Source organism: Capricornis sumatraensis, chromosome 13, assembly GCF_032405125.1.
Source record: "Capricornis sumatraensis isolate serow.1 chromosome 13, serow.2, whole genome shotgun sequence".
NCBI lineage: Eukaryota > Metazoa > Chordata > Mammalia > Artiodactyla > Bovidae > Capricornis > Capricornis sumatraensis.
In genome coordinates this window covers 38,004,804-38,029,973 of record NC_091081.1, presented here as the reverse complement: position 1 = coordinate 38,029,973, position 25,170 = coordinate 38,004,804, and the positions used below count along the sequence as shown (strand labels likewise).

Genomic DNA, 25,170 nt, shown 5'->3' with positions numbered 1-25,170 from the left:
AAGTCCAAAGGCATCTGGGAGAAAAGGGAGGACAATCTCCAGTTTTGAGGGGTTTTTTGGACACTTAAAAAAAAAAATCAAACTGGGAAATCTACTATTTCATGTAGAGATTTAAAAAAATTTTTTTTTTCTTTTTAAAGATAAATTTTAAAAGTGGCAGCCTGTTGTTTCTTATCTGCATAACACCCAGAACAAAATCACATCTTTGGTATCGTTTTGTTAAAAAAAAAAAGTAGCTTATGGAATTCATGGAATTGAAGCAAAACCAGTACCTGATTGAAGTGAAGTGAAAGTTACTCAGTCCAACTCTTTGCGACCCCAAGGACTATAACAGTCCATGGAATTCTCTAGGCCAGAACTCTGGAGTGGGTAATCCTTTCCCTTCTCTAGGGGATCTTCCCAACCCAGGGATCAAACCTAGGTCTCCCGCATTGCAGGTGGATTTTTTACCAGCTGAGCCAACAGTTAATTGGCTGTCCTTAAAACTTACTTCTGAAGGAAAAAAATGGCCTTGGGAGGAAGAAGAATTTCCTGAATTGCACACAGGCCACTGCTGTGGCTGTCAAGCTGCTAAAAACAAAAAAATTCTCAAGCCATTCATGCCATCTAACTGATAAGAGATTTAAAGAGTTAAAACCTTATGTTACTTTCAGTACCTGTCAAAAACTAAGTTATTATATCCTTGAGTGTAAGTATAGCTGCTTTATAGGCCATCACTGGGGAGTTCACTGTACTACAATAAAGGAGCAGAGATTTGTCAAGGTAAAACCTATTATCTAGCATCTCACTGAGTAGTTTCTCTCTGAAATGAAACATTTTATATATCTGCTGCCCTCTTTTTTCCTTACTACCCTCAGTAACATATATAAAAATAAACTCCAGTATACTTAACTGAAAGTTAATCTCAAGGATACTACTCTAGTACTTTTCAAAGACTAAATTAATACCTATTTATTTTCATAAACTTTAAAAAATTGAAATATATTTGATTTACAATGTTTCAGGCATATAGCAAGTGCTTTAATAGACATTTTTTTTCAGATTCTTTTCCATTATAGGTTATTATAAGATACTGAACACAGTTTCTATGCTACACAATAGGTCTTTTTTATTTTATATATAGTAGTGTACATCTGTTAATCCCAAATTCCTAATTTATCCCTCCCTCTATCTTTTCCCTGTGGTAAACATAAGTTTGTTTTCTATGTCTGTGAGTCTACTCTGTTTTTTAAGTAAGTTCATTTGTATCTTCTTAGATTCCCCATATGTATTCTTTTAGATTCCACATACAAATGATATATTGTAGTTGTAAATGGTAAACTGGTGCAGCCACTGTGGAAACCATCTACAATAGCCAAGACGTGGAAGCAACCTAAAGGCCCATTGACAGACGAATGGATAAAGATGTGGTATGTGTGTGTATATACATATATACACACAAAGAATATTACTCAGCTATAAAAAGGAATGAAATAGTGCCATTTACAGTAACATGGATGGACCTAGAGATTATCATACCAAATGAATTAAGTCAGAAAGTCAGTTAAGTTTTTCACATAGATGTCACAAGGAGTTCAGATCAAGAAAGTCTACTTACAAATTTACTTCTCTGAGGTAAACGAGGGCCATCTCCTCCTTCAGCATCATCTGTGGCCTTCTTTTCTTTTTTGGACAATTGTGAACGTTGTTGCTCCATTCTTTCTTTCTCCAACTTCTTCTGCTTTTCACGTTCCATTTTTTCAAGACCTTCTCGAATCCAAGCTGGAAGAGTCCTGCGTTTTACTGCATCTGTTTCACATGGGACAAAATATTCGTGTCAGTTAAGTAAAAATCATAAATGCATGAGTTCTTTATTCTTAAATTTCTATAATCCTTGTAGGTTAAAAAAAAAATGTTGGTGCCCTTTAAGTGCTTGTAGAAAATATTATCATTCTCTAGCAAGGCAGTGGTAATAAAAACAATTCACTAAACATTATGCTTTTCTTTAAAATCATCACTTATTTTTAAAAAATAAAATAAATAAATAAATAAAATCATCACTTTTAATAGCAAAAGGAAATATGGCTTTAACGCTTATAATGTGCCAGAGCACTGGGAGAGTCCATCATCTCACTTAATCTTATAAAAGCCCTAAAAGAGCACTTCATCTTTTTTAAGTGATGCAACTGATGCTCAAAGAGATTAAGTGTTGTGTTCCAGGTTATAAAGACAATAAGTAGTGATGTGGGCTAATTCAGAGCCAACTGTTATACTATGCGGTTTCCTAAAATATTGAAAGAATTACAAAACCATGAGCCTTCATATTAAGAATTCATTTGAGTATTATTCCTTAAGTTAAAAAAGTCAGAATCTTTCTATTAATAAAATGTCTACTTTGTGACTTAAAAAAGAAAGACTTAAATGTCCATTAAGTGCTAGATTTGGATTTCCAGATAAAAAGGAACATAAAAAGGAACATATATATGTAACTTACTGATGGCAATAAAATAGTTCTATTTTGTTATTTGAAAGTTAATTTTTTTTGCCAAAATACTATGGAAAGTGAATGAAATAAATCAAAGAAATCAATCTGACAACAGTATATCCAATAAACTGAGAGTGGAAAGAGTCCATAAAGAGAGAATGAATAAGTTTTAAAAGGGGGAACTGATCATATATTGGCAAAATGTATCTAACTATCAACATCAAAGAAATATTAACATGTTATGGTTATGATAAATTTAAATTTTATAACAAAAGATTTAAAGAAAATTATTGAAAACTAAGTATTATTAGATAGTATCTTTTTTATAATTTTAAGATTTATGACTATAAAATGGCAGGACTTTAATCAATTCCTAACATATGAGAGTATTAGAACAATTTAAGAAAACAAAGCATCCTTTTTACATCATCAAGAAATCATGCCAATTGTGGTTCCCTAAATTTAAATAGCTACCAATTTGTGGTGGCTCCTGCTTCACAGGAAGTGTAATAGGTGAACGCTGCCGATCCCTGAATGACGATGGTCTTTCTCTTCGATTCTGGGGAGGCGCCGGAGGTCCTGGAGGTCCTGGTTGCCAATAAGGAGGATGAAATCCACCTTGCGGTGGACCAAAAGCAGCCCCATGCTGAAAGAGTATTGCAGTTTATTTTTCTTCACATTAATACAATATACTCTCTGGGACACACGTGTGTTATGAACTGGGACAGTAGAAATCCATGTGTGCAGCAAATCCAAGATTTCCATGGTTCTAATATCCACCGATATTTCTGTAGCCCTAAGAACCTAGGCTTACTTTTCTTAAGAAAGATAAAGATTTTCTGCCTATGTAAATCAAAGAGCCATGTAAAATCCAGTTTTTAATATACTACATTCAAGAAGTACAGAAAAGGATATATATTAATATGAGCTTTTTCATTCTGAATCCATTTATCAACTACTCCTTCCACTACCAAGAAATCAAATAAATGTCAATTTTTCTGTAACTAGAAAATTACAGGAAAAAAAATTTAAATCAATTACAACTTCCTACTTATGAACTTATTTCTATAATCTTGCAAGAAATAACTAATCAAAGATAAAAGCTACTGAATCATTGTATTAATTTTTTTGTTGTTGCAATTTTGCTATTTTCAGAGGCTTTTCCAAGCCAGATGCCAACAGAGCTTTTTATCTTGTTAGCATGGGGATCTATGAGCAAATGTTGTGTTAGGAGAAGCTCCCCATGACTACATTTTTTCAAAACAAACAAAAGCTGTCATATCTGTATATCAAATATTCTTATAAAAAGGTATCTAAGTACGTATGAATAAGGGGAGTACTGTCTGAAGGTTAATATTGTTCACATTTATGACCATTATCCATACAATTAGTGAAACAACATATGGGTTTTTTTCCAAAATTTTAAATGATAGCTTAGTTTAAAGGTAACAAATGGCAATCAATTATTTCAAAATAACACCTAGCACTATAATTTAGGGTAGACTCTGGCAAAGTGATTAGAGAAAATAAAGCCCCACATGACACTATTCCCCATAGAGTTCTATGTCCCTAGGAATGAATCAGATGCTACAAAGGAAGTATGTACAATTCCATTAACATGTCATGTTAGAATGGGAAAAAAAAATGACAACACTAGAAAAAGTTTTACTCTACACAGCAGAAGGAATTGCATTTAGGAAGATGATCTATGTTCTTCATGTATTTTATTCATGTCTTAACCATAATCTATTTTTGATAAATAATGTATTCAACTACTGTGCATTTTCTAAACTTTATTTAATATTTAAAGGTACCATCTTGAAATTATAAATTAGAAAACAAAACATCATAGCTACTGCACTTACACATTTCTCATTTTATCCAATTTTTTCCCTAACAGTCTTTTATACCATTTTCCTAAGCAAATCAAAAACCAGAAAACAAAAACCTAATGATTTTAATACTCAAAAACTAGTAACTTTTTTGGACACATACGTGCTTATCTGTACAAGACTGAAAAGTGAAACACATATCTTAGATACTCTTGATGAGACACTTCCAAAGAATGGATTACGTGCACATCTACAATATTAAAGCAACAAAATATCTTTCACCTGATAGTCAAACTGGTTCACTGGCCCCACTGCAAAATTATCGGGTGGTCCACCAAAGTTGTGATTGTTCTGGTTAAATATATGCCTGTTGTCAGGGGCAAATTCCCCACTGTCCTGACTGTTGCTGTCTTCGGAAGGAGGAACAATGTCCATTGGGCCTGGTGTTGGTGGCATCCATGGCTGATCTGGAGGGGGGTGTGGGGGCTGCTGATGCATTCCCCATTCTATTTAGGATTCAGGCATAAAAACATTCAACAGGGGGTTATAACAAAATCAACACAAATTTTTAAGATCTCAAGAAAGCTAGACTTTTCAGTAAAGAAACAGATTAAAAAATCTATGACTTCTTGGTCAAATTCCTTTTGTATATCTTAAAAATAAGCAATGAATCTAATAAATAATTCAAATGCACTAACTACTACTCTAATTTATATTCTAAACAAATGGAAACCAAATACCCAAAATTACTTTTAATGAACATAACAAAATTCAAAGCAAATTTTTGTTCAATTTTTCTATTTGTGTTCAGTAACAATACCATAAAAATAATACCTTTAGATTTTTATATAATTTCTTTCTTCCATGAACACATTTATCCTCACAACATCCCTGTGAGGTAGGAAGAAATCAGGTACTATTTTCGCCAATTTCAGGAGGGGAAACTGAGGCACACAGAGGTTTAAATCACTTGCCTGGGACACAAAGCCAGCACAGTAAAGTTGGGGAATGAGAATGCCAAGATGAATTATCGATGAACTTAGGAACCAAAACATTTTCAAATGTGGGAAAATTTGGCACAGACTCAAGAAAACTAGAAATGAACTCTCTCTCAATATTAAAGATTAGAATATTCATTATTATTTTAAAAGTGATATCAGAGGATTACTTCTTGAGTTTTCCATTCTCACACTGAGAAACAATAAGTATTAATAAGAAAATGGAGCTATGACTTCACTGTTAACATACTCAAATGTAAGCTTCGTCTGTAAATAATTTGAAGTGATTGTTAAAAACAACACAAGTCAGAAAACTGAACTAGCATCAAGGAACCTAAATCACACTATAAAGTTAAAAAAGCAAACAAACAAACAAAAATATACAGATAAAAACTTATGGAAGATCTTTACTATCTGAAAAAAGGGAAGAGAAAAATGAGCAGATGGTAGGGGCAGAGTATATTTGACAGACTAATCTGTCAGAAAATGACACAATTTTTCTTTAATTAGAGACTAGACATGTTTTGCTCTGCCAGTGCTGCTGCTGAAAGGCCAGAGGTTGCAACAGAGAGACATAGAATGCTCTCTTCCCTAGATGCCAAGTGAGGTTTCCAGTGTTCCCAGCCCCTGTCAGCCTAGGAATGAAGAACCAAGAAAAGAATCAAACTGAGTGCCACAATGCTAGGAGAATGAGTATAGAATAATTTTAACCATAAAATTTCAAGGTCAAATCTAACTGAAACTACCTAGTCTTCAAGAAGTATTCAAGAAGTCATAAAACTAAGCCGATTAAACAATTTACTGTTAATTCTCATTTTATTTTAAAATTGAGTCCTAAAATTTGGAAAACATAAACAACAAACCTGGTTGCCACATTCTGTTAAAGTTTGAATCCCCTTGGAAATTCCCATGATTATTTGGACCAGACTCCATTGTAGACATATCCTGTCCATTTGGCATCATTCCTGGTGGTTGTTCTACCATGCTTTGCTGTCCTGAAGCTTCTCTTTGGGCAATCCAAGCTTGAGCCAATGCAGCCCAGTCAATCTGGCCTAACAAAATTTAACACAGCAGAATTTGACATTCAGAATGTAGGAGCTAAAAGAACGTGCCTCTATGTAAAAGCAGCATTTGAGTTCATCTTTACTAGAGATTTTTAATATTATAGAATGTTATAGTGGAAAAAATGCTTAAAAATAATGCATATGCAGGTTACAAAATGACTTAAGACACTCAGAAAAGGACTTTACAAAATAACCAATTTCTAGTATTACTCGTAAGAAAATGTATTCCCTGTACCTTAGTTCACTGAATTTTTAAAAACTCTTTTTAAAAATCACTATAAGAACAAATGATTAAACTCACTCTTTCTCAGACAGGTCCCATTCAGGTCTACACTGGATCCTACACACCTCAGGTGAGTATAGCTAGCTATTTCTATTCCTTCTCAGTCACCTTTGTTTAGCATCTTTAACTCCTTTCTCTAGTCAAAATATATCTCAACAACTTCTTACTCATTTTATTCAAAATTCATTGTTTCCTCTATCCCCATCAAAAATCTGTAGCTTTTACTCATGTGATTAAAGTGACTGGAACTGTACATACATGTGGTACTACCCATGTCCATTTCCTGGTTTTCGTGTTATAAACATGTAAAATGTAACCACTCAAGGAAACAAGATAAAGATTACATGAGATTCCCTGTAATCCCTTTGCAACTTCCTATAAACTTATAATTATTTCATAATAAAAGGTTTAAAAATCATAAAAAAAAACTATAGCTAACGTTTTAAGATCTAACAGTATTAATAAAGTAAACAATGTAGACTAAGACACAGGTTTTTACATCTCAGTTTAGCTAAGATTAAATAAATATATTCTCATACATTTTGACAAAGGTGCAGTTAAACTTGGTAATGTATATCTAAAACTTTAAATGTACAACTGTGATCTATCAAACCTATTTCTTAGCTTTTTTTCCTAAGAAAATAACTGGATAAGTAATAATAGTGTGTATACAAAATTAGGGGAATGTCTTCAAAAAGTCAAGTCACAATCAATCATTTAAAAGTAGATTTATTACAGTACAGTCCTATAACAGAATGCTATGTAGCTATTAAAAAAAAAAAGAAATAGGAAAGCATTAACTCAGTAAACACAGGGCAGTAGAAGAGGTCATACCAATTGAGCAAAATTGGCTATGAATTAACCACTGTTAGAACTCAGTAATAAATGGGGGATCCCTATACCCTTTTCTGCATCTATATAAGTTTGAGATACTTCATATTAAAGAGAAGTTTTAAAACTATATAGTATACCATCAGTTGATTATGACCTACATGGAATCTTAAGACTCAGAATTAACAGCAGAAATATGATTAACTTAAGCAACACATTTAAGAAAGACTTTCTTCAGAAAACAAGAACTAAATCAGTTTTAGAAATATGAAATCCATACAAAACTTTCTACCCTTTGAGAAAATATTCCAAAGGGAAATCCATTCCTTGGTATGTATGCTAGGTAAGATGATTCAAGAGAAAAAATTAAAATCCAACCATAAAATGACCCAATAAACCAATTTCAATTCTACCTCCCTTAATCCTTGTGCCTATCTTCCACCCATTTCTATATAACTCCCTACTCTGGTCCCCAAAATTCAATTTGTTTCCTTACTTGGATCCTGCTGGTGCTGGAATGACTGCATCCATTGTTGTTGGTTCAAAGGCCACTGCTGCCAAGGTTGTCCTCCTTGATCCCACATCCTGACTTTTAAAATATATCTGTCTTTCTGTCTTCAAAAAATAGTTTAACAAAGAGAGAATGAATGTTATTTAATGTTAAAAAAGCTCACACATCAGAAATTATTATATGATTTTACATTTATGTCATCAGAGCTCTAAAATTCTGCTCAAAAGGTTGCCAGAAGCAACTGGAATTTTTTGGTTGGCAAGCACGAACAGAAAATTTCATGTTAATGCTGGTGTCAAGAGTGGAGGAAAGCATAGCTCTAATCAATTTAGCTCAAAGGGTGAAAAATCTAATTTTTCTAATTTTTTCTAATTCTAATTTAATTTAAAAATCTCATACAAACCTGTGGAATGTAATTATTTTGAAGATTATAAGAAAAAAAAGGTTTATCTATTTAGCCTCCCATAATCCAAGACTTACTGAAGAGGGTTATCAAATAGTTCTAGTTAATGAAAGAAAACCATGAGCACAGAAGGTAGAATAGATTTAGAAAGCAGTCATACTGTCAAACCTAATAAAAACAGCTGATTCACACAGTCTTAGAAGAAAAGTTGATGGGAAATCAAAAATTCAATGAGACACAATATTATGTCCCCATAATTACTATTTTCACCAAAAATGTTTACCTGAATCCAACTGAGCGAAAGTGAAAGTCACTCAGTCGTATCTGACTCTGTGACCCCATGGTCTATGCAGTCCACGGAATACTCCAGGCCAGAATACTGGAGTGTGTAGCCTTTCCCTTCTCCAGGGGATCCTTCCAACCCAGGAATCAAACCTAGGTCTCCCACATTGCAGGCGGATTCTTTACCAGATGAGCTACAAGGGAAGCCTAAAATATTGGAGTGGGTAGCCTTTCCCTTCTCCAGAGGATCTTCCCAGCCCTGGAATGTGGAAGACCTGGGTTCGATTCCTGGGTTGGGAAGATCCCCTGAAGAAGGAAAAGGCTACCCACTCCAATATTCTGGCCTAGAGATTCCATGGACTGTATAGTCCATGGGGTTGCAAAGAGTTGGATACGACTGAGTGACTTTCACTTTCCAGTGTGAAGGAATTACAAGGGGACAAGAGTATTGGCTAAACAGTATCAAAAGAAACAATCAGACAAATCTACAAGGTGAGACAGCCCACAAGACAAGGTTTTTTTTTGCCACATCATGCAGCTTGTGGGATCTCAGTTCCCTGACCAGGGACTGAACCAATGAAACCTAGAATCCTAACCACTAGGTCACCTGGAACCCCCAAGACCAGGTTTCTTAATATATAATTAAGATGGAAAAGTCAGGGGGAAAGACATATGTTAGTAACTATTAAATCTAGGTGATGGGTATGGGGACAAAACTGTAAACTAGCTTTAAAACTTTCACAGTAAAAAGTTTTAAATGCCTACAAGTCATTTTTATACTTTTTCCAACTCAGATATACAACCCTGTTCAAGAATCAATGACACGCATAGTAGGCAGGCATTAAATAAATATTTACTAAATGCATCCTTTCAGACCCTTTCCTCTATTCTAAGAACAAAACTATTTCTTAGTATTGCACAATCACAAAAAGTATGACAGCCAGATATTATGGAAGTAATAGCTGCTAAGTCACTTCAGCCGTGTCCAACTCTGTGTGACCCCATAGACGGCAGCCCACCAGGCTCCACCATCCCTGGGATTCTCCAGGCAAGAACACCGGAGTGGGTTGCCATTTCCTTCTCCAATGCATGAAAGTGAAAAGTGAAAGTGAAGTCGCTTAGTCGTGTCCGACTCTTAGCAACCTCATGGACTGCAGCCTACCAGGCTCCTCTGTCCATGGGATTTTCCAGGCAAGAGTACTGGAGTGGGGTGCCATTGCCTTCTCCAACTTAAATACAACAATGGGCTATTACAATCCAGGCTTGTAGCATTTGCAACTAGTCTTTGCTGCATTCTCACAATGTTAAATACTTCTATCCGCGGCAGATCCTGACCTCTCAGTTGAACACTGTGAATTAGGGAAGATGCACTCCTTTGTTATACCTTATTTACTCATAGGTCAAGTGCACTTACTTGTCTTCTAATTGTATTATATGTTCTATTATAATGGTATTATTAGAATAAGGCAAAACAGGCACTAAATAGTACCACACTTAAGGCCAATAACTGGACTGGGTATCAATTCCAAGCTTCTTTTTCTGATCTTTTTTCCAATTTCCTCTTTTCCAACTATACCTTTAAAGTTCTTTAAAAGCTAATGACTCATTAGCACTCTTGAAAACTTTAAATAACTTTAGCTAAAAGGAAACAAATAAGTAGAGGAACAGCCAGAAGAAACACCAACTGCTATTTTGACTAACCTCAGAGGTTCACCTTCTGTTCAAAATTTAGGATGATTCAGACCTACAGCTTGGAAGCATAGCAGCAAGATTACTTATGCCCTGGAAAAAAAAAAAAAAGTGAACGTTTGCACTTAAATAATAAAGAGCTATGAGAATTAATAAAAATAAATTCTAGAGATGCAACACAAAAGTGTGATCATCTCCAAATTAATCTGAAACTTTTTCTTCCATTAATTTTATAAGAAAACATTTACCATTGTAAATTTAAGGAAACCAGTACATCAAAAATGAGAAAGCAAAGCTTTTAAAACATTTTTCTTTCAAAAATTTCTTTTTTATTTACTTGAACAACTCACTAACAATATAAAACACGTCCAGCAATTTAGGAACTGTCATTCGTTGTTGTTCAGTCACTAAGTCGTGTCTGACTCTTTTCCACCCCATGGGCTGCAGTAGGCCAGGCTTCCCTGTCCTTCACTATTTTCCACACTTTGCTCAAACTCACATTCACTGAGTCAGTGATGCCATCCAATTATCTCATTCTCTGTCGCCCCCTTCTCCTCCTTTCCCTTAATCTTTCCCAGCATCAGAGTCTTTTCCAACCAGTCGGCTCTTTCCATCAGGTGGCCAAAGGATTGGAGCTTCAGCCTCAGTCCTTCCAATGACTATTCAGGGTTGATTTCCTTTAGGATTGACTGGTTTGATCTCCTTGCTGTCCAAGTTAAGAGTCTTCTCCAGCGCCACAACTTGAAAGCATCAATTCTTTGGCATTGAGCCTTCTTTATGGCCCAACTCTCACATCCATACATGACTACTGGAAAAACCATAGCTTTGACTATATGGCCCTTTGTCCACAAAGTGCTTTTTAACACACTGTCTAGGTTTGCCATAGCTTTCCTTCCAAGGAGCAAGCGTCTTTCAATTGCTTGGCTACAGTTATTGTCTGCAGTGATTCTGGAGCCCAAGAAAACAAAATCTGTCACTGTTTCAAATTTTTTCCCACCTATTTTCCATGAAGTGATGGGACTGGAGGCCATGATCTTTGTTTTCTGAATGTTGAGTTTTAAGCCAGCTTTTTCTCTCTCCTCTTTCACTTTCATCAAGAGGCTTTTTAGTTCCTCTTCACTTTCTGCCATAAGGGTGGTATCATCTGCATATCTGAGGTTGTTGATATTTCTTCTGGCAATCCTGATTCCAGCTTGTGCTTCACCCAGCCCAGCATTTTGCATGATGCATTTTGTACACAAGTTAAATAAGCAGGATGACTAGATACAGCCTTGATGTACTCCTTTCCCAATTTGGAACGAGTCTGTTGTTCCTTGTCCTGTTCTAACTGTTGCTTCTTGACCTGCCATCCAGGTTTCTCAGGAGACAGGTCAGGTGGTCTGGTATTCCTAGCTCTTGAAGAATTTTCCAGTTTGTTGTGATCCACACAGTTGAAGGCTTTAGAGTAGTCAATGAAGCAGAAGTAGATATTTTTCTGGAATTCTCTTGCTTTTTCTACAATCCAACGGATGTTGGCAATTTGATCTGTTTCCTCTGCCTTTTCTAAATCCAGCTTGTACATCTGGAAGTTCTGTTCACATACTGCTGAAGCCTAGCTTGAAGGATTACGAGCAGTACCTTGCTAGCATGTGAAATGAGTGCAACTGTGTGGCAGTTTGAACATTTTGGCATTGTCATTCTTTGGGATTGGAATGAAAGCTGCAATTGTCATATATGCCAAGAAAAAAAAGGAACATTTTAAAAGATCTCGTCTTATCTGATATGAAATTAATGATACAAATAAGGTAATAAATTCAGTCTTCCATGGAATTCTAAGTTTAAAAATTACATCAGCAAGGTGAGAACAATTTGTCCTTCAAATAGTTTCATCTTCTTCCCATTATATTAATACCTTTTTAAAGCTGATAGACCTTCCAAAGGTACTGGACACCTTCTTGCTGTCCTAAAGCCTATGACCCTGCAGTCACTAAACAACAAATGAATAAATAAGCCTATAGGTTCTTCTTTCCCTCTGTTTACTTTTATTGTTTACCTTGTTAATGATAAGAAAATTGCTGACTTACATACATGAGAACCAAAAGGCTGGTGTTTAAGCACAGTTTGCTATGTTTTACAAAGCTCTAACAGCACATCAGAGTTAATGCATAGATTTTTCTGTGGTAGGTTGTAAACTCATACAATGCAGGGACTATAATAAGCTCTATATAGTGTCTGCTGGGGTTGCAAATAGATGTGCACATAATAAAATCACTTTAACATATCAGTGATGTATGTTGACAATCATCATTGCCAAGACACACATTTACTTTTCTGGAAACCACTCTAAAACCAGTTTCTTTACTTACTCATGTTTAATGGTTGTCAAGGCCAATTTTTTCAATTCCGCTTCTTAAGTTTTCTGATTATCACTTGTCACCTAGACTTCAGAACACAAGCTGATGATGCCTATCTATACCACTCACTATCTATGTGAATATGGGGAAATAAACTATTCTCTAATCCTTGGTTTTCTCAACTCTAAAATGGTAGACATAATAAATGTCTATCCCACAGGGTTATTATGAAGCTTGAGTGGGAAATATATAAAAACTGGGCACAAAAAGCTTCAATAAGTAGCAGTTAATATCACCACCTAGACTTTCTCACAATGTTTTTGATAGCACTCAGGTTTACAACTGGGGACAGGGAGGGGTGATCAAGCCAATCCATTTCAACTCAATTCCATTTTCTTACCTTAAAGCAATCTAAGAGTTATCCAGATTTCATTTTATCTTTGGGGGTAAAAAAAAAACACAAAACTTTTTGCTCCCATTTCTCACAATATCATAAGCTGAAGCTTTTATTAAAACAAAACAAAGCAAAATTTTTCAAGTTTTTCTATATAGAGATTTTATGTGCATATTTTCAAAAGTGATTTGTATTACTTACACCATTTCTCTGTTTGTTAAAACCAACCATTTCTATTTTTACCATACTTTCCAAAGCTTTGTTCCCTCCAAAGTTTTTATAAAAGCTATTATTCAAATACAGTGTTTGATACACTTAGGCTGAGAAAAATATGGAAACAGTGTGAAATTGTGACAAAAGCAGAATAAAAACATCTACTTCTGCTTCACTGACTACCCTAAAGCCTTTGATTGTATGGATCACAACAAACTGTGGAAAAATTCTTAAAGAGATGGGAATACCAGACCTTACCTGCCTCCTTAGAATTCTGTATGCAGGTCAAGAAACAACAGTTAGAATCAGACAAGGAACAACAGACTGGTTCCAAATTGGGAAAGGAGTATGTCAAGGCTGTATCTTGTCAGCCTGTTTATTTAACTTATGTGCAGAGTACATCATGTGAAATGCCAGGCTGGATGAAGCACAAGCTGGAATCAAAGTTGTGGGGAGAAATGTCAATAACCTCAGATATGTAGATGACACCACCCTATGGTAGAAAGTGAAGAGGAACTAAAAAGCCTCTTGATGAAAGTGAAATAGTAGAGAGAAAAAGCTGGCTTAAAACTCAACATTCAAAAAACAAAGATCATGGCCTCTGGTCCCATCACTTCATGGGAAATACATGGGGAGAAAATGGAAACAGTGACAGACTTTGTTTTCTTTTGTTCCAAAATCACTGGAGATGGTGACTGTAGCCATGAAATTGAAAGACACTTGTTCCCTGGAAGGAAAGCTATGACAAACCTAGACAGCATATTAAAAGCAGAGAGATTACTTTGCCAGCAAAGGTCTGTATAGCCAAAGCTATGGTTTTCTCAGTAGTCACGTATGGACGTTAAGAGTTGGACTATAACGAAAGCTGACTGCTGAAGAATGGATGCTTCTGAACTGTGGTGTTGGGGAAGACTCTTGAGAGTCCCTTGGACTGCAAGGAGATCCAACCAGTCCATCCTAAAGGAAATCAATCCTGAATATTCATTGGAATGACTGATGCTGAAGCTCCAATACTTTGGCCACCTGATGCGAAGAGCTGACTTATTAGAAAAGATCTTGATGCTGGGAAAGACTGAAGGCAGGAGAAGGGGATGACAGAAGATGAGATGGTTGGAAAGCATCACCAACTCAATGGACATGAGTTTGAGCAAGCTCCAGGAGATGGTGAAAGACAGGAAAGCCTAGCATGCTGCAGTCCATGGGGTCACAAAGGGTCGGACATGACTGAGTGACTGAACAATGACAACAATAAAATGCTTCAGTTAAACCTGCACTTGAGAAACTTTACTTGGCTACAGAAAATGAATGTTGAACAAGCATGTTGGCAGAACACCAAAGTTTCAGTCTTTTCGGAAGGCAAGTTAACAGTGGAGTATTTTATCACAATTTTAAATGCTCATCCCTCTGAGCCAGCAATCCCACTTCAGGGACTTCGAACCATGGATGAGCATACTCACCATCTAATTCAAAAACCTGTAGCATGTCTGTAACAGTGAACATTTGCTTTTAGTGACACTCAAAAGGCAATAGGTGAGTTAAGAGTGAACCATACAGTGGACTGCTATTTTTAGCCCTTAAAATGAATAAGGTAGATTTTTATATGCTGACATATACTGATGTACAAATTGTATTATGAATTGTATACGGGAAAAAATTATGATGCAGGATCAATAATGATGCCACTCAAAGTTTTTTATTTTTTAAGAATGCAATTTAGTATAGAAAATTACTAAATTACCAAAAAGTTCTTAAAACTGGTAAGCTCTGGAGAGGAAAAACAGAGATCAGTTAATTTTTTTATTTTCTTTCTGTATTCTTTGAACTATTTAATTATGACAGTGCATTTTAAAAAACAAATCTACTAAAGATTTTTAAAGATACAAAGAACCAAGAAGCTGATCATCAAAATTTTTATGTGTTTTATCTTGACTCAAGAATATTGAGGGCATAGGAAATATAATTATTTTGAATTCTCCAAAGTGCTTTGCCCATATTTAGTGGTAAAATATTTTACTCAGTCACTGAAATTTATTATCAAGTAAATATATTAATATTCACTGATGAGGATGACATTCTAGTACTGCATCTCTGACTTTGTAACATCAAAAATCAATTTCAATCTATTCATTCTTTGCTTAGTTTTAAAGAAACATAAGCTCAATTTCTCAAATTTAGAGAAATGTGATCATTGATGAGCTGGGCTACAAGACTTTCCCTTCACAGGATTAAATTAACTGCTATTTCCTTGGAAACAACTGGGATTTGGGAAGACCAGAAAGATCAACAACCATGGTTTACATCAGATCATGCACATTATTACACACAGCTACAAAAATCTAGTTTATAAATATGACCAGTGTTATGGATTGAATTGTGTTCTGCTAAAAGATATGTTACTCCTTGGAAGGAAAGTTATGACCAACCTAGACAGCATATTAAAAAGCAGAGACATTACTTTGCCAACAAAGGTCTGTCGAGTCAAAGCTATGGTTTTTCCAGTGGTCATGTATGGATGTGACAGTTGGACTAAAAGAAAGCTGAGTGCTGAAGAATTGATGCTTTGGAACTGTGGTGTTGGAGAAGACTCTTGAGAGTCCCTTGGACTGCAAGGAGATCCAACCAGTCAATCCTAAAGGAGAACAGTCCTGGGTGTTCACTGGAAGGACTGATGCTGAAGCTGAAACTCCAATACTTTGGCCACCTCATGCAAAGAGTTGACTCACTGGAAAAGACTCTGATGCTGGGAGGGATTGGGGGCAGGAGGAGAAGGGGACAACAGAGGATGAGATGGCTGGATGGCATCACCGACTTGATGGACATGAGTTTGGTAAACTCTGGGAGTTGGTGATGGACAGGGAGGCCTGGTGTGCTGCGATTCACGGGGTCGCAAAGAATCGGACATGACTGAGTGACTGAACTGAACTGAGAATATATGTTGAAGTTCTACCCCGACTTCCATTAACTGTGAACATGGCCTTATTTGGAAATAGGGTCTTGGCAAATATATTAAAATGAGGTCATACTGGATTAAAGTGGGTCCTAAGCCAGTATGACTGGCATCTTAAGAAAAAGAGAGACAGACATTGGGAAAATGCCATGTTGACCACAGCAGCAGAGACTGGAGTAAATTGTCTACAGCCCAGGAAAGCCAAAGACTGCTGGGAACCAACAGAAACTTCGAAGAGGCAAGAAAACACCCTCCCCTAGAGCAGAGAGAAAGAGAAGAAGGAAAAGGAGGAGAATGGTGGGGAGGACTCTCGAGCACACAGTGCATGACCCTGTCAAAACCTTTAATTTCAGTCAAACACTTGTAGGCTGGAGAACTGTGAAAGAACAAATTTCTGTTGCTTTAAAGTCAGTCTGAAGCAATTTGGTACAGTATCTCTATGAAACTAATACAACCGGAAATGACCATAAATTATATTTATTTCTTAGATGACTCTATATTAGAACAATCATTGCTATGAGGTTCTTAAAATTACTCATTTAAATGACAATCATTAATATTTGCAAAAGTCATCTTATAGACTGTATGACAGATGAATGAGAATGAAAATGTAGTGTTTGTTTTAAAGCCCTTAATGCACCAATTGGAAAATCAAAGAAATATAGAAATATACCCATTCTTTGGTGCGTATAATGAAGTTTCTCACATCAAACACAAACCACAAAATGCAACAACCTTCTTACCCCTTGCCATTTCAGTCTTACACTCATGGTAACTGACCTCAAAGTCAAAAAGAATATATTTGGATCAAGTCAGATTACCTAAAAATGGAACTAACAAAGTTAACCTTGTAATCATTTGAAATGTCGTAACTTTTTTTGCTACTTGGTGTGAAATGCATTTTAGTATATACTGAAATACGTCCATAGCTTACAACTCGAGAGGTAATCAAAAAATACTGGAGAACTGAATTCTTTGATTATAGACAACAAAAACTAGTGATATTTGAAAAATAAATTTGGAAGAAAATAACTGTAGAAAATCTAAAGGAAACAACCCCCAGTAGCAACAAAAACACTTACCTTTGTTCTAATACCATTCTCCAAGTAATGAAAGTAATCAGGGATCGGTAAAGCAATAGCTGATTCTTAGAACTGGGGCAAGAAATATACAAAATGAGCCTGGAGCATCTTGCAGTGCCAGGAAGTAAGATGATGCTCAAAAAGGGGGATGGGGAACATGGGAGGATGTCAAATGTGCAGAGTAGACAACTCAAAGAGCTACCTGTGTCCAAAGGTGGAATAATTTGGGCAATAAAATAAAGTAGTACTGGATTACAACACAAATATGACATAAATATTTATGAATCTTGACATAAATAAGTGATTAAAATAAACTGGAGAGAAGAGACAAATCTTCTATGCAGAGGCATTCCAAATAACTTATGTAGATACTCCATCATAAAGGAGGAAGAACTTAACTCTCTACTCCTTAAGTATGGACTGTGCAAAGGGACTCCCAAAGAGTACAGTATGGAAAGGGGAAAGTGGACAGGGGAGACTATACTCCCGAGCAATTTGACAAACACTACCTCAAGCAGTTGAGCAAGGTCAATATCAACATGGTAAGTCATGTTCATAGTATGTAGCCTAGATGCAACGTGATGAAAAGGGCACTGAACCTCTGTGATCTTCCTCCTCAAAAACCCTAATACCAATCTTATCATGAGAAAAACAACAAATTCCAATAGCAGGTCACCCTACAAAATATCTGGCCAGTACCCCCTAGAAATTGTCAAGATCACTGTGTTACTTTGCTAGGGCTGCCATAACAGAGTACCAAAGACTGGATAACTCAAACAGAAATTTATTTCCTCATTGTTCTGGAGGCTGCTAAGCGTTTCTCTTTTTTTTCCAAAAGAGCAGTACACAGAGCGAAGTTATTATTATAACATTACTGAAGTTTCATTATAACATGTAGGGCCCATGCTAATGACCTCATTTTACTTCTTTAAAGATCCTATCTCCAAATATAGTCATATTTTGAGGCACTGAAGTTAGGACATCACTGTATGAATTTTCAGCCTGTAAAAGCCATAGAAAACAAAGCAGGCCTAAAAAACTGTCACAACCAAAGAACACTAAGGACATATAGCCATTAAATTTATATGATATTCTAAATAGGATCTTGGGCTGGAAAAAGGATATTAGGTTTAAACTTAGGCAATGTGAATAAACTAGGGACTTTATGTAATAATGTACTAATATTGGTCCATTCAATATAACAAACGTACCATACTAAAGTTAATAGGAGAAACTGTGTATGCGGGGTGGGGGAGAGGAAGTAGTTTATACGGTAACTCTGTACCACCTGCTCAATTTTTCTGTAAATCAAAAACTGTTCTAAAAAAATTAAAGCCTATTAACAATACATTTTTAAACAGTCTCAAGAACACCTTAAAATAACAGATTTACCTTACCTACAGCCCACATCACCTTACAAAACAGTTTTTGTTGCCTCTGCCTTGCTGCACTCCAACGAGAAACTCCAAGTTTATTTTGCTGTTCTATGAATTAACCACCAACAATCAGAATCTGTCGAGGACCCGAGACGTTCAGACGACAATAGTATCCTCTACAGGATAATGAAACTGAAATGCCGGATGCTACCTTTCTTTCCCGAAGTTTAAGACAGTCTCTATGACTTTAAAAATACAAGGATAATACAAACTATAAGGAACCGAACTGTACTTAAAAGAACACAGTTGCCCTTGACTGCGCCTGCGTAGTCTCAGCTACGAGACAGAAGGTCCAGGGCCGAGCCCCCGCCTCCTCTGCTCCCCTGCACCCCCTCCCCATAAGAGGGTTCCCACTGCGCACGCGCAGTGCTTAACGGCCGGTCAGGAGCCCAACAATCACTCCCTTCTCATCGGAGAAGGAACTCTCGTAGTTAGGAGAGCTCGTGAGCACTCTCTTTCAATAAGAACATTTCCTTTTCACCGGGAGCATCGCCGTGATTCATCAAGTCAGGCGGACGCCACCGCTTTAAGGGAGAAGAGGTTCCAGCGGTCGCCCCAAGCAGCGTACGCAGGCTACGTGTTTAAGTTATGCTACCTTCGCCACTGAAACCAAGAAAGCTGTAATGGCTTGGCAAGTCCCCGCGCCTAATCGTTCAGCACCACTTACCCACTCTGTTTCCGGAACACCGCTGTCGCCACCGTTCCTGTAATACCTCTCCAACCCTTTCGATGCTTCTACTTCTCCACGAACAAGACAAGATGGCGCCCGATTAGTCTCACCCGGAAGTGAATAATAATAACATCCGTTAGTCACCTGAAGCCATACTGTCCCCCATCCAGGTCTTTGAGCACATGACTGTACCGGTTAACATGTTGAGACGCCATTTTTGTTATGGGCAAACCCACCTCGACTTTGTAAAGAACACAATGCAAATATCTGGACGTTCTTGTACTTTACCGTTTAAAGTATCCAGCGCCATGCCTGACCCATTTTTATCTTCACAGTGAACAGAAAGCCAAGACTTTAAGTATTCTGTACAGAGCGCGCTCAAAATTTTTACTTTAGCAGCGCGATCCTATTTCAAGGGGATGTGTGTTGGATTCCATAAAGGTTGAGTTCGCGGCACTACTTTCCAGGCTACGGAGGGGCCCCAGGGTCAAACGAACCAACTGGCGGGTTGCTCGGTGCACCCTGAGCCGTAAGTCAGGGCCACGAGGATCGGCCCGAACTTCCACAATACTCCAAGCTTGGGTCTCACCGAGCGCCTCCAAGGGCTCCGCCTCCAGGGAGAGACCGGACGTTGGTGAAATGACTGGTCTGGATGGAGAGATAGCAGAGACCTTAGCTGACCCCCCAGCGGGGGGGTCTTTGCTAACCTCGAAAACATCGCGCCCCCTTCCGGGGGACACTTGCTAAGCTCTTCCTCACTCGGCTAGCCCCGATGTTTCGTTCCTTCCCCACGACCTTTAGGGAAAAGAGGCAGCGAAGTCCAGTTTCCGTCCCGCTGCTCCTTTATTCGGAGAAGGCAATGACACCCCACTCCAGTACTCTTGCCTGGAAAATCCCATGGACGGAGGAGCCTGGTAGGCTGCAGTCCATGGGGTCGCTAGGAGTCGGACACGACTGAGCGACTTCACTTTCACTTTTCACTTTCATGCAGTGGAGAAGGAAATGGCAACCCACTCTAGTGTTCTTGCCTGGAGAATCCCAGGGACGGTGGAGCCTGGTGGGCTGCCGTCTCTGGGGTCGCACAGAGTTGGACACGACTGAAGCGACTTAGCAGCAGCTCCTTTATTTCAACCACAAGATGGCCTCCCGAAAGGACTTATGCAATGCGATTCTTCAAATGGAATACTTTGATTCCATGATGTTTTTAATAGGAATTATATTCAGGTATCAAAAGTATCCATTTCTAGACTAGGAACTACAAAGAAAACAAAAATGTTCTGAAGATAAAATACAGTATTTCTCAACTAAATGTTAGAAAGTGTCTTTCTAGAGAGTAACATTAAACTTTTGCATGACTGAACAGAGTGCACCAAGTATCTAAATTGTTTCACTGGGAACTGTGCAAAAGAAATAGCAACTAACAGTAAAATAAAATGTTAAAAACACACCTAGAAGGATAAAAAAATGATACAGATCACACAGGTGAATAGATGGCGTTTGCATGAAATTCAGCCTTCTTGTGAAAATACTTGACATCCAGATGTTCCTGAATCAGTATTAGAACAAAGTCCTCAATAGGTAAAGATCTGCTTGGTCCTCAAATCAAAACCACCCACAAAATACAACTTCATCCTGGGAGAAACATTCACTAAATACACCTACCAACACCATCAAGTGAGTACATATTACTGGAGGCAAAAGGAAAATTTGGTTCCTTTGATCCTTGCCCTAATTTCACACACACAAAAAGACTACACAACAGTCTAGTGTGATTTTTATGTTGTTTTGGTTGTGTCCTGTGGGATCTTAGTTCCCTCACCAGGGCTTGAACTCCAGCCCTGGGCCAGGAAAGCACAGAATCCTAATCACTGGACTGCCCTCAAGCTTCCCTGGTGTGATTTTTTTTTTTTTTAAGAGAATTTTAAAAAGTACTTCATATTTTATTTTAAAAAATATTATTTTTGGCTGTGCTGGGCCCTCCTTGTGGTGAACAGCTTGTCATTGCAGTGGCTTCTCTTCTTGAGAGGAGCACAGGCGTTAGGTGCATGGGCTTCAGAAGTTGCCACACTGAAGGTTCACTAATTGCAGTGCAAAGACTTTGTTGTTCCACAGGCATGTGGAATCTTCTTGGACCAAGGATCCAACCCATGTCCCCTGTGTTGGCAGGGGAATTCTTATCCACTGTACCACAGGGGAGGTCCCCTTAGTGTGATTTTTAAAACCACTTTCTGAAATATAAACTAGAAGCACATTTACCACATATTATCAGTGGTTGTCTGATTTTGCTGTCTGATCATTTTCCAAGTTTTTTGCCTAGGCCCTGATTTTCAAGTTTATTTCTCTGAGAAACTTACTATCTTCCATGTGAAACCTGATTGCCCTAGAGAAACTTTAAGTGCCTTTACTTTCTGTAATTATATTTGTTTGCTTGTTTCCCGTAACGTTGAAACAATTTTCTGGTAGGTTTTTGTTGCTTCCTTTGAATTCTGTTCTCCAATTGGCCAACATACTGCTTAGCATATAGAAAGTTCTCCATTTGTCCAATGAGAGAATAATTAAATACCTCACGTTTGTGCCTTCTGCTAGTTTAATGAGGCACCCTCTGCAAACAGTTTGCCAGACCAGGAAATGAGTTTTACATTTCTCTCAACACTTTCATCGAGGATTTCTCTGTCGCTTTATGATGTGAAGAAGACATCAGGCATATTGAAAATATGGGGCATCAGCTTACCAGTTATTTGATATACATAGGAAATTAATATTGGAGACTAGAAACATGGGATTTTTATGCAATGGTAAAACATTTAATGTAACTATCACACACAATAACCTGGGAGGCAGAAAATATATTTACTGAAATTTGAGCAGGGTAAGAAGTTGAAAAATAAGTGTGTGTTGGGTACTACTGGATGCATTTGGCAAGCTATTATTAAAAACAAGCGGAGCTCAGAGAGCAGTGCTTACTTTGTAAAGCTGAAATCAGGGAACAGAGGCAACCAGAATTTGAGCCTCATGTTTGTGATTTTCAACTCCAAGCAGTAGGAGATAAACTTTAGAAAGCCTGTTAAATGACAAAGGATCATTAAAACTCAGCCTTGCAGCAAAGATCATACCTAAAGGTGTAAACATCATAGTTATTTTGGAAATTTTCAATGGGTTAATTAGGGTAATCTAATTTTTTTTCTCACTTGGGAAAAAAAATACCTAAGGATGAAAATGTGGTTAAGAGGATGGCTCTCCCATCAAAGCTTATAGACAGAAGGTACCTGCCATAACGTCAGGAGAGATGTATGGAGGTAGGAAATCAAAGAAATACACCCAACCCAAGAACTATTTGTCTCAAAAAAAAAAAAAAAAGTGGTATTGACATATAAATTTGACCAGGAATAAAGAGGTTTACTAAGCTTTTAAGAGTCATAGTGAAAAAAGAAACCAAAAGCCTTAGCTAACAGAACTTGTGACTATTCCAAACTTTAAAACTTCAGCTCCCAATTATCTAGGAAAAGCCTGAAAAAAAAGCTGTGCAACTTCCAAGGATGTCATACTCCTCAACAGCCATTCAAATGTAGCCAAACAGTGACGTCTGAATCACAGAGAACAATGGAGAAGTGAATTGTTACGAGAATAGAGGAAAGGGCTGATAATGAATATTTCCCATAGCCAGGGTAATGACAATGTCTCCATTCTTCTTCCCCTTTCTGAACGAGGATGTTTATTGTGGTAATAGTTCCACTGGTTTCACCACTGTACAGTAAGTGTGTGGAAAACAGAACATACTCGTTTCCTGGGCCTCCAGCCTGACCGGTGGGAGCAGCATTCAGACCTGACATAGCACTTCCAAAGAGCCTGGTTTTGGAAAGGTAGATGGTACTCTGGGGCTTATCTCTTGAAAAGACAGTCACTGTGCTCCACATGCAGAAAGAAGAGCTGAGTATCTGGTGACCAGAGGGCAGATTCTGAGAAACTTTTAGTGCACTCACAATCCCATTTTCTTCAGAGCCCTGGAGACTTAACTCTTTTCTTCCCATTCTTCCTTGCAATCAGACAGGGCTATGTGACTACTTCTTTCTGGTCACCCGGGTATGCGAAACACATCTAAAGTGAAGAACTTAATTGCTGGTGCAAGAGCTTTGGTGTTCTCTTCCCCTGACACAGTGAAGAGGCCTGGTGTTCAAGTGACAGAGCCAGAACGCAGTGAGTGAGGATGACAGTCACCAGTTGGCAAACAGTTGCTTCTGCAGATTGTCCAGACTCTTAGTGGACTTTGGATGAGGAGGAAATAAACTATTTTTTTTTCCCCTCAGTGCACCTGGATTTATTGTTAGAAATAAACTTTTATTGTGTTGTCACTGTTACTACAGCATAACCCAGCCTATTCTAATATATACGGGGATGCAGACGTTTTAGATATTTCTGCTTGAGTACAACTTTAAAAATGTATGAAAATGGCTTCAGGGAATTCCCTGGCGGTGCCATGGTGAGGACTCCACACTTTCACTGCTGAGGATGTGGGTTCAATCCCTGGGGACTAAAATCCCACAAGCCGTGTGGCACAGCCAATGTTTAATTAATTAAACATCTCATATAAAAAATGGTTTTTAAAAGGGCTTCACAGGGTCCATGAACCTCAGAAATTACATGCAAAAATCTGAGGCATATATTTTTCTAATAAAATATAAATGTCAAAATTTCCCTTCCTAGCCTCTCTATTGCCATCAGCAGAAGTTCAGAAACGGCCCCAGAATTAAAACCTTCCACTTCCTCCAACACTCATAGCTTCCCTTTGGGACTATCAGGACTAATATCATCCATCTTTTATCCCTAGAACATCCTTTATCCCATGGAACTTAATTCCCATATGGCTCTGTGGGTAATGCTGCTTGATTTTTCTCTGTATCATTTAACATTTGAAATATCTTTTCCTTAATTTTCACTCCTTAGAATGTCTGTTTCCTCACTTTTTGGAGAGACTTCTATCTCCTGTGGTCAGTACTGTATCCCCAATGCCTATCACACAGCAGATATTCAATACTTATGAAGGATGGTCTGTAACATTCAATATAACCTCAAAGACCTTCGTGTCCTAAAAACAGTTAAATGAAAAAAGGTAGACAAAATATTTCCTAATGAATTATTCTACCTAAATAACTCAAACAGTTTGAGAAACACTTGAAAGCATGAAGACTTAGCCTTGTTACATACTGCAGTCAAAATGAAAGAGGCCCATGAGATATTTTAGTTTGAAATAATAAACTTCTGAAATATGAAGGATATTTTAAATATAGCTAAGTAAGCTGATACAGTGTTTATACACAAAATATTCTGTCAATAATGTGCACTGAAAAGACTCCAGAACCAGTCTTGAAACATAAAGTAAATATGAATTTAATATTTATTTTGCATGTTTATATAATAACATCAAAATAATATTCCATAAGTTACATAGCTATTTTCAAAAAAAACTGCAGAAAAAGATAAAATAGTAGGAATGATATATAATCATTATTACTCAAAATTAAAAATATAGTTATCTTTTAAATAGATTTGAATTGATGCATTTCTACATGAACTGAACATTTAAATATCTAAAAATAGTCTTTCTTAATGCAATAGATAATAAAGAATCACATTTACTGTACACATCTGGCTTAGCTTTATTTCTTCAGGTAACATGCAGACAAATTATGAGGATGAATTTAATAAAGTAGGCAAGACATTATTTTATACCTCAAAAATAA

General features: G+C 37.2%; 1 protein-coding gene across 3 annotated transcripts in view; it reads right to left on the bottom strand.

The window, feature by feature from the left end:
- The window catches only part of PNISR (PNN interacting serine and arginine rich protein), a 28,300-nt gene extending 8,773 nt beyond the window's left edge, over positions 1–19,527 (bottom strand). For 2 of the 3 annotated variants that reach the window (XM_068984857.1, XM_068984859.1), the window contains exons 1-7: positions 19,430–19,527; positions 10,370–10,450; positions 7,969–8,087; positions 6,158–6,346; positions 4,579–4,802; positions 2,939–3,110; positions 1,598–1,788 (exon numbers count right to left, since the gene is read on the bottom strand). In XM_068984857.1, coding sequence (XP_068840958.1) covers positions 1,598–1,788; positions 2,939–3,110; positions 4,579–4,802; positions 6,158–6,346; positions 7,969–8,056 — 864 coding nt within the window. In that variant the 5' untranslated portion in view covers positions 8,057–8,087; positions 10,370–10,450; positions 19,430–19,527. The remainder of the gene's footprint in view (positions 1–1,597; positions 1,789–2,938; positions 3,111–4,578; positions 4,803–6,157; positions 6,347–7,968; positions 8,088–10,369; positions 10,451–19,429) is intronic. The other variant, XM_068984858.1, reaches the window with a different exon arrangement.
- Positions 19,528–25,170: the final 5,643 nt, after the last annotated feature.